At 43.5% G+C, this 12,500-nt stretch overlaps 1 protein-coding gene across 1 annotated transcript in view; it reads right to left on the bottom strand.

Moving 5' to 3' along the window:
- The window catches only part of LOC139423691 (polycystic kidney disease 1a), a 165,222-nt gene that overhangs the window by 123,473 nt on the left and 29,249 nt on the right, over positions 1–12,500 (bottom strand). The window contains 7 exon segments of the mRNA XM_071175302.1: positions 342–528; positions 663–831; positions 3,945–4,205; positions 5,516–5,763; positions 5,948–6,111; positions 10,398–10,469; positions 11,343–11,414. Of these exon segments, the coding sequence (XP_071031403.1) occupies positions 342–528; positions 663–831; positions 3,945–4,205; positions 5,516–5,763; positions 5,948–6,111; positions 10,398–10,469; positions 11,343–11,414 (1,173 nt within the window).

Raw genomic sequence — 12,500 nt, forward strand, 5'->3', positions numbered from 1 at the left:
ATCAGACTGGCCAATAAAAATAAGCTTTTGAACATGTGTGTGTGTATATATATATATATATGTATGTATGTATGTATGTATGTATGTATGTATGTATGTATGTATGTGTGTGTGTGTGTGTGTGTGTGTGTGTGTGTGTGTGTGTGTGTGTGTGTGTGTGTGTGTGTGTGACTATGTCTCACTGTAGGAAGCCATAAACAGAGAAACAGATAGCGAGCTACACCAGCCAACTTAATGTGTGACAACACACACACACACACACACACACACACACACACACGCACACAGACACACACACACACATACACCAGCCCCCCACCCATCCTCTTCCCACTACTCACTGTGTGACTCTGTCGGCCAGCCGTCTGCGTAGCGGGTCAGTGCGGACCACGGCCAGGTCTCCCCCTGTAGAGGAGCACTGTCGCCTGGCCTCGGACCAGCTGAACTCCCCTGGAACCAACTGGAAGCACTGGGACGAGTCTGTAACACTGCATTGGAACACTGCATCCCTGGGACAGCATGGAGTGGCTGGGGGGGGGGGGGGGGGGCATGGACAGGGGGGGACGAGAGGAGAGAGATCCATGTTGTTGTAAATACTGTGCTGTTTCTATGTGCCATTTCCTTCCAGATATGTGTGTGTGTGTGTGTGTGTGTGTTCTGACCTCTGGCGGCCTCCTGTCCGTCCTTAGTGATCCTCCAGTCCACCGCCACGCCCTCGCCCCCCCAGCTGACCAGTCTTACCGCCAGGCTCTGATTGACTACGGTCAGCGGTGGGCAGTGCAGCTCCAACCGAGGGGGCAGAGTCACTCTCACCTCCCTGCGTGCACACACCTGGACACACACGTGCGAGCACACACACATATTCTGGTAAATTCACACACATCCAAGCATGGGTTTTTGTGTATTGTGTGTACTGTACAGTGGTGCAAAAAAGTATTTAGTCAGCCACTAATTGTGCAAGTTCTCCCACTTAAAAAGATGAGAGAGGCCTGTAATTTTCATCATAGGTACACCATCAACTATGACAGACAAAATTAGGAAATAAAAACCAGAAAATCACATTGTAGGATTTTGAATGAATTTATTTGCAAATTATGGTGGAAAATAAGTATTTGGTCAATAACAAAAGTTTATCTCAATACTTTGTTATATACCCTTTGTTGGCAATGACAGAGGTCAAACGATTTCTGTAAGTCTTCACAAGGTTTTCACACACTGTTGCTGGTATTTTGGCCCATTCCTCCATGCAGATCTCCTCTAGAGCAGTGATGTTTTGGGGCTGTTGCTGGGCAACACGGACTTTCAACTCCCTCCAAAGATTTTCCATGGGGTTGAGATCTGGAGACTGGCTAGGCCACTCCAGGACCTTGAAATGCTTCTTACAAAGCCACTCCTTCGTTGCCCGGGCGGTGTGTTTGGGATCATTGTCATGCTGAAAGACCCAGCCACGTTTCATCTTCAATGCCCTTGCTGATGGAAGGAGGTTTTCACTCAAAATCTCACGATACATGGCCCCTTCATTCTTTCCTTTACACGGATCAGTCGTCCTGGTCCCTTTGCAGAAAAACAGCCCCAAAGCATGATGTTTCCACCCCCATGCTTCACAGTAGGTATGGTGTTCTTTGGATGCAACTCAGCATTCTTTGTCCTCCAAACACGACGAGTTGAGTTTTTACCAAAAAGTTCTATTTTGTTTTCATCTGACCATATGACATTCTCCCAATCTTCTTCTGGATCATCCAAATGCTCTCTAGCAAACTTCAGACGGGCCTGGACATGTACTGGCTTAAGCAGGGTGACACGTCTGGCATTGCAGGATTTGAGTCCCTGGCAGCGTAGTGTGTTACTGATGGTAGGCTTTACTTTGGTCCCAGCTCTCTGCAGGTCATTCACTAGGTCCCCCCGTGTGGTTCTGGGATTTTTGCTCACCGTTCTTGTGATCATTTTGACCCCACGGGGTGAGATCTTGCGTGAAGCCCCAGATCGAGGGAGATTATCAGTGGTCTTGTATGTCTTCCATTTCTTAATAATTGCTCCCACAGTTGATTTCTTCAAACCAAGCTGCTTACCTATTGCAGATTCAGTCTTCCCAGCCCGGTGCAGGTCTACAATTTTGTTTCTGGTGTCCTTTGACAGCTCTTTGGTCTTGGCCATAGTGGAGTTTGGAGTGTGACTGTTTGAGGTTGTGGACAGGTGTCTTTTATACTGATAACAAGTTCAAACAGGTGCCATTAATACAGGTAACGAGTGGAGGACAGAGGAACCTCTTAAAGAAGAAGTTACAGGTCTGTGAGAGCCAGAAATCTTGCTTGTTTGTAGGTGACCAAATACTTATTTTCCACCATAATTTGCAAATAAATTCATAAAAAATCCTACAATGTGATTTTCTGGATTTGTTTTCTAATTTTGTCTGTCATAGTTGAAGTCTACCTATGATGAAAATTACAGGCCTCTCTCATCTTTTTAAGTGGGTGTCACACCCTGACCATAGTTTGCTTTGTATGGTTCTATGTTTTGTTTGGTCAGGGTGTGATCTGAGTGGGCATTGTATGTTACATGTCTAGTTTGTCTATTTCTATGTTTGGCCTGATATGGTTCTCAATCAGAGGCAGGTGTTAGTCATTGTCTCTGATTGGGTACCATATTTAGGTAGCCTGGGTTTCACTGTGTGTTTGTGGGTGATTGTTCCTGTCTCTGTGTTTGCACCTGATAGGACTGTTTTAGGTTTTCTCACGTTTATTGTTTTGTTAGTTTATTCATGTATAGAGTCTTTATTAAAGAAACATGAATAACCACCACGCTGCGTTTTGGTCCGCCTCTCCTTCACCTCAAGAAAGCCGTTACAGTCGGAGAACGTGCACAATTGGTGGCTGACTAAATACTTTTTTGCCTCACTGTAACTTACAGTGTTACAAGACTAAAAAGATTTTCAGCTCTTTAACATTCAAGGTAAGAACGATAGAATTACCTCTAAAATGATAGAACGATTGAATTACCTCTGGAATGAGAGAATGATAGAATTACCTCTAGAATGATAGAATTACATCTAGAATGATAGAATGATAGAATTACATCTAGAATGATAGAACGATAGAATTACCTCTAGAATGATAGAATTACATCTAGAATGATAGAATGATAGAATTACCTCTAGAATGATAGAACGATAGAATTACCTCTAGAATGATAGAATGATAGAATTACCTCTAGAATGATAGAATGATAGAATTACCTCTAGAATGATAGAATTACCTCTAGAATGATAGAACGATAGGATTACCTCTAGAATTATAGAATTACCTCTAGAATGATAGAATTACCACTAGAATGATAGAATGATAGAATTACCTCTAGAATGATAGAATTACCTCTAGAATGATAGAATGATAGAATTACCTCTAGAATGATAGAATTACCTCTAGAATGATAGAACGATAGGATTACCTCTAGAATTATAGAATTACCTCTAGAATTATAGAATTACCTCTAGAATGATAGAATTACCACTAGAATGATAGAATGATAGAATTACCTCTAGAATGATAGAATTACCTATAGAATGATAGAATGATAGAATTACCTCTAGAATGATAGAATTATCTCTAGAATGATAGAATTACCTCTACAATGATAGAACGGTATAATTATCTCTGGAATGATAGAATTACCTCTAGAATGATAGAATTACCTCTAGAATGATAGAACAATAAAATTGCCTCTAGAATGATAGAACAATAAAATTACATCAAGAATGATAGAATGATAGAATTACCTCTAGAATGATAGAATTACCTCTAGAATGATAGAACAATAGAATTACCTCTAGAATGATAGAACTAAATAATTACCTCTAGAATGATAGAATTACCTCTAGAATTATAGATTTACCTATAGAATGATAGAACAATAGAATTACCTCTAGAATGATAGAACTAAATAATTACCTCCTTGGGTCCGGCCCAGGCGGTGACACTGACAGGGTAGCGCCCAGGGACGGCGTATTTATGACGCGTCGTCATGTCGACCGTTTCCGTAGCGTTGACCCGGGGTGAAAGGTCACCGAAGTCCCAGGAGAGGGTGACAGGGGTCACCGAAGAGAGGATAGACAGATGAGCGGAGGAGTGGACGCTGACGGGAGGGAAAGGAGGGAGAGACGCAGCGAAGTCCACCACAAAGACGTCATGAGCCAACGTCCAACCACATTCCTTTAACCAAATCAGAGCAAAGTTGGAGTTAGTCCCACCACACTGCTTTAACCAATCAGAAGACCGCTACATTTAGGATCACAGTTGGATCTGTACTGTACGTTACTATGGACACTGCCTTCAGAAAGGATTCATTCCCCTTGACTTATTCCCCTTGACTCATTCCCCTTGACTTATTTGACTTATTCCCCTTGACTTATTCCACATTTTGTTGTGTTACAGCCTTTAAAATTGATTTTATTTATTTTTTCTCTCACCCAGCTACACACAATACCCCATAATGACAAAGGTAACACATGCTCTTACATCATTTTGCAAGTTTATTGAAAATGAAATGCAGAAATATATCATTTTCTGAAGTATTCACACCCCCTGAGTCAATACTTTGTAGAAGCACCTTTGGCAGCGATTACAGCTGTGAGTCTTTCTGGGGAAGTCTCTAAGAGCTTTGCACACCTGGATTGGTAGTGATTACAGCTGTGAGTCTTTCTGGGGAAGTCTCTAAGAGCTTTGCTCACCTGGATTGGTAGTGATTACAGCTGTGAGTCTTTCTGGGGAAGTCTAAGAGTTTTGCTCACCTGGATTGGTAGTGATTACAGCTGTGAGTCTTTCTGGGGAAGTCTAAGAGCTTTGCTCACCTGGATTGGTAGTGATTACAGCTGTGAGTCTTTCTGGGGAAGTCTCTTAAAAGCTTTGCTCACCTGGATTGTACAATATTTGTTCTGTCAAGTTGGTTGTTGATCGTCGCTAGACAGACATTTTCAAGTCTTGCATTAGATTTTCAAGCCGATTGATGACAAAACCTGTAACTGGGCCTCCCAGATGCATTCAATGTCATCTTGGTGAGCACCTCCAGTGTAGATGAGTTTTAGGTTACTGTCCTGCTGAAAGATGAATTCATCTCCCAGTGTCTGGTGTAAAGCAGACTAAACCAGGTTATTGACTCAATCCTCCAGGATTTTGCCTGTGCTTAGCTCTATTCCATTTATTTTCATCCTAAAAAAAACTCCCTAGTCCTTGCTGATGACAAGCATAGCCATAACATGATGCAGTAACCCAAGGGGTGTGAATGCTTTCTGAAGACACTGTATATGTACTGATGTAAATAGTTTTCAATAATAAAGTCACCAGGAAGTTATAACAAAAACAAGGAAGTAATCAGGAAGTTATAACAAAAACAAGGAAGTAATCAGGAAGTTATAGCAAAAACAAGGAAGTAATCAGGAAGTTATAACAAAAACAAGGAAGTAATCAGGAAGTTACAACGAAGAAAAAGGTAATGAGGAAGTCGTTAGCCAGTCTCCGTCCACCTTCATGACGTGAGGCTTGGTGCAGGCAGCAGAGCACTGAGCTTCACTGATGCGGTTGGGTTCATAGTTGGTGCTGCAGAGACACTCCCTCCGGGCCCCCAGGCCCCCGTAGCGTTGGGAGGCCCCGTAACACACAGAGTTACACTCCTCCCGGGAGAAGTTACCCGGCGTGGATGAAGAGAAGATGACCAGCTCACTGCCTCCTCCGCTGTGGTCACTGTCCTCCAGACAGGCTGCATAGTTCAGACCTGGTTCAAGACATTAATCAATCAACCAATCAATCAAGCAATACATCTAGAAATGAATTACAACAACTGTGTGTACTGTTCTCCAGACACACAGTTCACAGTTCACAGATCAATCAATTCAACAATTACTGCTATGTGTGTGTGTGTGTGTGTGTGTGTGTGTGTTTCTCTCTCTCAGTCTTACCGCAGGTGAGCAGTGACACGTTGAGTAGTGGTTGGTGTCTCAGGTCAGGCGGTTGGACACAGAGCATGTTCTCTGGGTGACGCACCCGCACTCCCCTCTCCTGAAGCCAGCTCACCAGACGAAACAACTTACAGTCACACACAAACGGGTTGCTGCTTAAGTCACTGTGGAGGGGGAAGGGAGGAGAAAGGGAGGAGAGGGGTGGGAGCAGAGAAGAGAGGGAGGAGAGGGGGAGGGAGGGAAAGAGAGAGGAAGGGAGGAGAAAGGGAGGAGAGGGATGGGAGGAGAGAAGAGAGGGAGGAGAGGGGGAGGGAGGGAAAGAGAGAGGAAGGGAAGAGAAAGGGAGGAGAGGGGTGGGAGGAGAGAAGTGAGGGAGGAGGGGGGAGGGAGGGAAAGAGAGAGGAAGGGAGGAGAAAGGGAGGAGAGGGATGGGAGGAGAGAAGAGAGGGAGGGAAAGAGAGAGGGAGGAAGAAAGGGAGGATAGGGATGGGAGGAGAGAAGAGAGGGAGGAGAGGGGGAGGGAAAGAGATATGGAGGAGAGAAGAGAGGGAGGAGAGGGGGAGGGAGGGAAAGAGAGAGGAAGGGAGGAGTAAGGGAGGAGAGGGGTGGGAGGAGAGAGGAGAGAGGTGGATGGAGGGGAGAAAGAGTTGGACAGGGTTGGGTACAGACAGTTAAGAGAGAGGAAGAAGAGGGAGTGAGAGACAAGGGAGAGAGGAATGGGAGGAGATGGGTGGGGGAAGAGAAGAGAGGGAGGAGAGGGGTGTAATTAACAGTAGTGTTATTTGTGTGGGTGTGAGAGAGAGTACATAGTGGAAATCTAAACATCAGAGAAATAACAGAGATATACCAACACATTATCTCTCTGTCTATTTTAGTCTCTGTTTCAGTTGGAGATGTAAACAGAGAAATAACAGAGATCCTACCAACACATTATCTCTCTGTCTAATTTAGTCTCTGTTTCAGTTGGAGATGTAAACAGAGAAATAACAGAGAGATCCTACCAACACATTATCTCTCTGTCTATTTTAGTCTCTGTTTCAGTTGGAGATGTAAACAGAGAAATAACAGAGATATACCAACACATTATCTCTCTGTCTATTTTAGTCTCTGTTTCAGTTGGAGATGTAAACAGAGAAATAACAGAGAGATCCTACCAACACATTCTCTCTCTGTCTATTTTAGTCTCTGTTTCAGTTGGAGATGTAAACAGAGAAATAACAGAGAGATCCTACCAACACATTCTCTCTCTGTCTAATTTAGTCTCTGTTTCAGTAGGAGATGTAAACAGAGAAATAACAGAGAGATCCTACCAACACATTCTCTCTCTGTCTAATTTAGTCTCTGTTTCAGTTGGAGATGTAATCAGAGAAATAACAGAGATATACCAACACATTCTCTCTCTGTCTAATTTAGTCTCTGTTTCAGTTGGAGATGTAAACAGAGAAATAACAGAGAGATCCTACCAACACATTCTCTCTCTGTCTAATTTAGTCTCTGTTTCAGTTGGATATGTAAACAGAGAAATAACAGAGATCCTACCAACACATTCTCTCTCTGTCTAATTTAGTCTCTGTTTCAGTTGGATATGTAAACAGAGAAATAACAGAGAGATCCTACCAACACATTATCTCTCTGTCTAATTTAGTCTCTGTTTCAGTTGGATATGTAAACAGAGAAATAACAGAGAGATCCTACCAACACATTATCTCTCTGTCTAATTTAGTCTCTGTTTCAGTTGGATATGTAAACAGAGAAATAACAGAGATCCTACCAACACATTATCTCTCTGTCTAATTTAGTCTCTGTTTCAGTTGGATATGTAAACAGAGAAATAACAGAGAGATCCTACCAACACATCTCTCTGTCTATTTTAGTCTCTGTTTCAGTTGGAGATGTAAAGAGAGAAATAACAGAGAGATCCTACCAACACATTCTCTCTCTGTCTAATTTAGTCTCTGTTTCAGTTGGATATGTAAACAGAGAAATAACAGAGATATACCAACACATTCTCTCTCTGTCTATTTTAGTCTCTGTTTCAGTTGGAGATGTAAAGAGAGAAATAACAGAGAGATCCTACCAACACATTCTCTCTCTGTCTAATTTAGTCTCTGTTTCAGTTGGAGATGTAAACAGAGAAATAACAGAGAGATCATACCAACACATTCTCTCTCTGTCTAATTTAGTCTCTGTTTCAGTTGGAGATGTAATCAGAGAAATAACAGAGATATACCAACACATTCTCTCTCTGTCTAATTTAGTCTCTGTTTCAGTTGGAGATGTAAACAGAGAAATAACAGAGAGATCCTACCAACACATTCTCTCTCTGTCTAATTTAGTCTCTGTTTCAGTTGGATATGTAAACAGAGAAATAACAGAGATCCTACCAACACATTCTCTCTCTGTCTAATTTAGTCTCTGTTTCAGTTGGATATGTAAACAGAGAAATAACAGAGAGATCCTACCAACACATTATCTCTCTGTCTAATTTAGTCTCTGTTTCAGTTGGAGATGTAAACAGAGAAATAACAGAGATCCTACCAACACATTCTCTCTCTGTCTAATTTAGTCTCTGTTTCAGTTGGAGATGTAAACAGAGAAATAACAGAGATCCTACCAACACATTCTCTCTCTGTCTAATTTAGTCTCTGTTTCAGTTGGATATGTAAACAGAGAAATAACAGAGAGATCAAACCAACACATTCTCTCTCTGTCTAATTTAGTCTCTGTTTCAGTTGGATATGTAAACAGAGAAATAACAGAGATCCTACCAACACATTCTCTCTCTGTCTAATTTAGTCTCTGTTTCAGTTGGATATGTAAACAGAGAAATAACAGAGAGATCCTACCAACACATTCTCTCTCTGTCTAATTTAGTCTCTGTTTCAGTTGGAGATGTAAACAGAGAAATAACAGAGAGATCCTACCAACACATTATCTCTCTGTCTAGTTTAGTCTCTGTTTCAGTTGGAGATGTAAACAGAGAAATAACAGAGATATACCAACACATTCTCTCTCTGTCTAATTTAGTCTCTGTTTCAGTTGGAGATGTAAACAGAGAAATAACAGAGAGATCCTACCAACACATTCTCTCTCTGTCTAATTTAGTCTCTGTTTCAGTTGGAGATGTAAACAGAGAAATAACAGAGAGATCCTACCAACACATTATCTCTCTGTCTAATTTAGTCTCTGTTTCAGTTGGAGATGTAAACAGAGAAATAACAGAGATCCTACCAACACATTCTCTCTCTGTCTATTTTAGTCTCTGTTTCAGTTGGAGATGTAAACAGAGAAATAACAGAGAGATCAAACCAACACATTCTCTCTCTGTCTATGGGTGGGTACAGTCTATGTACATTGAAGCGATATGACCTGAGGGGTGTGGTATATGGCCAATATACAGCGACTAAGTGCTGTTCTCACAGTCTGATATACCACAGCTGGCAGTCAGTCAGCATTCAGGGCTCCAACCAGCCAGTTTATAATGAAGTACATACCACATAGAGACAGACAGTATAACATATGACATCATGACTGAGATGAAAATGTTTCATAATCACACACCTAACCAGAAAGAGAGAAAGAGAGAGAGAAAGAGAGGACAGAGAAAGAGAGAGAACGAGAGAAGAGAAAAAGAGAAAGAGAGAAGACAGAGAAAGAGAGGACAGAGAAAGAGAGAACGAGAGAAAGAGAGGACAGAGAAAGAGAGAACGAGAGAAAGAGAGGACAGAGAAAGAGAGAGAACGAGAGAAAGAGAGGACAGAGAAAGAGAGAACGAGAGAAAGAGAGAACGAGAGAAAGAGAGGACAGAGAAAGAGAGAACGAGAGAAAGAGAGGACAGAGAAAGAGAGAGAACGAGAGAAAGAGAGAAAGAGAAAGAGAGAAGACAGAGCAAGAGAGAACGAGAGAAGACAGAGAAAGAGAGAAGACAGAGAAAGAGAAAGAGAGAAGACAGAAAGAGAGAAGACAAAGGGAGAAAGACAGAAAGTCAGAGAGAAAGAGAAGATGTGTGACCTGTTGCCACAAGAAAAGGGCAACCAGTGAAGAACAAACACCATTGTAAATACAACCCATATTTATGCTTGTTTATTTTCCCTTGTGTACCTTAACTATTTGTACATTGTTAAAACACTGTATATATATATATATAATATGACATGTGTAATGTCTTTATTGTTTTGAAACTTCTGTATGTGTAATGTTTACTGTTAATTTTTAATGTTTATTTCACTTTTGAATATTATCTACCTCCCTTGCTTGGGCAATGTTAACACATGCTTCCCATGCCAATAAAGCCCCTTGAATTGAATTGAGAGAGAGGGAGAGGGAGAGGGAGAGGGAGAGAGAGAGGAGAGGAGAGGAGAGGAGAGGAGAGGAGAGGAGAGGAGAGGAGAGGAGAGGAGAGGAGAGGAGAGGAGAGGAGAGGAGAGGAGAGGAGAGAGCTCTGACTTACATTTCTGTTAAATTAAATAAATGATCACATATTTCTTCTTCTATGGTGGTGATCTGGTTGTTACTCAAATCTCTGAAAAAGAGAAAGAACGAGACAGAGGATGACAGACACATATCACCATGACAACCTCCGCCCTCCTAACCTCCACACTTTACATTCTACCGTTGTTTGTAATTGACCTGCCTGCTAAAATAAAGGTACAATTAAATGTAAATGAAATAGCCCCTCTTCCCCTAGTTAAACCTCCCACCCTCCATAATGGCTGGCTGTGTGGTGGTTTGGACAGGGCTGATGGAAAACACTGGAACAGACTTGTAGGAGGAAAGGAAAGGGGGATGAGAAAGGAGTGGAAATGAGAGGGGGGAGGGGTGGCAGAGAGATGGAGGGGTTGGATGGCAAGAAGAAAGCTGTGAAGGAGAGGGTGGAGGCATTTGGTGAGGCGAGAGGATGGTTGAGACTGGTTTATAGAGGGAGATGATGGATGGAGGGAGGGAGAGAAGAAGAGAGAGAGAGAGATAGATGGAGGGAGAGAAGGAGAGAGATCTGGAAGTAGAGCCGACAGAGCAGGGAGAATTGTGCTTAATGGTTCTGTGATTGGTGTGTGTTCCTCTCAGCACAGCCAGACCTCTCCTGTGGGTTCTGCCTAGTTAAATACAGACTAAACCACACTGATTTTTCTCTCCACCCTCTTCCTCCTTTCAGTCCCCCCCCTCAACCCCTCTCCCTCTCCCCCTCTAGGTGACATACAGTATAGAGAACAGGGGTCTGGAGCAGAAGACCCCTCTGGGGAGAACACTGATTCTGTTGTCCTGTAGATACCTGAGAGAGAGAGAGCGAGAGAGAGGGAGAGGAGAGAGAGAGAGAGAGAGAGAGAGAGAGAGAGAGGGAGATAAGTTATCAGACATAGACAAGCACACACACAAACACACATCCAGCTATACTCACAGTTCTCGTAGGGAGGTGAGTTGATCAAAGAGACTTGGTTCCAGAGATGAGATACGGTTCCTGGACAGATCTCTGTAAGGGGGAAATAAAACATTACAATTACTGACTGACTGGGAGACAGAATGTTAACACACACACACACACACACACATACACACACACACATTCCCACTCATCTGCTGCAATTAGGCAGAAAATCTGCTGTACTGCCAACCTCCTCCTCTCTCCTTCCATCCCCCATGGAGGCAGCTAGCCTAGCGGTTAAGAGTGTTGGGCCACTAGCCTAGCGGTTAAGAGTGTTGGGCCACTAGCCTAGCGGTTAAGAGTGTTGGGCCACTAGCCTAGCGGTTAAGAGTGTTGGGCCACTAGCCTAGCGGTTAAGAGTGTTGGGCCACTAGCCTAGCGGTTAAGAGTGTTGGGCCACTAGCCTAGCGGTTAAGAGTGTTGGGCCACTAGCCTAGCGGTTAAGAGTGTTGGGCCACTAGCCTAGCGGTTAAGAGTGTTGGGCCACTAGCCTAGCGGTTAAGAGTGTTGGGCCACTAGCCTAGTGGTTAAGAGCGTCGGGCAGCTAGCCTAGCGGTTAAGAGTGTTGGGCCACTAGCCTAGCGGTTAAGAGTGTTGGGCCACTAGCCTAGCGGTTAAGAGTGTTGGGCCACTAGCCCTAGCGGTTAAGAGTGTTGGGCCACTAGCCTAGCGGTTAAGAGTGTTGGGCCACTAGCCTAGCGGTTAAGAGTGTTGGGCCACTAGCCTAGCGGTTAAGAGCGTCGGGCAGCTAGCCCTAGCGGTTAAGAGTGTAGGGCCACTAGCCTAGCGGTTAAGAGTGTTGGGCCACTAGCCTAGCGGTTAAGAGTGTTGGGCCACTAGCCTAGCGGTTAAGAGCGTTGGGCCGCTAGCCTAGCGGTTAAGAGTGTTGGGCCACTAGCCTAGCGGTTAAGAGTGTAGGGCCACTAGCCTAGCGGTTAAGAGTGTTGGGCCACTAGCCTAGCGGTTAAGAGCGTTGGGCCACTAGCCTAGCGGTTAAGAGCGTTGGGCCGCTAGCCTAGCGGTTAAGAGTGTTGGGCCACTAGCCTAGCGGTTAAGAGTGTCGGGCCACTAGCCTAGCGGTTAAGAGCGTCGGGCCACTAGCCTAGCGGTTAAGAGTGTCGGGCCACTAGCCTA

Source organism: Oncorhynchus clarkii, chromosome 13, assembly GCF_045791955.1.
Source record: "Oncorhynchus clarkii lewisi isolate Uvic-CL-2024 chromosome 13, UVic_Ocla_1.0, whole genome shotgun sequence".
NCBI lineage: Eukaryota > Metazoa > Chordata > Actinopteri > Salmoniformes > Salmonidae > Oncorhynchus > Oncorhynchus clarkii.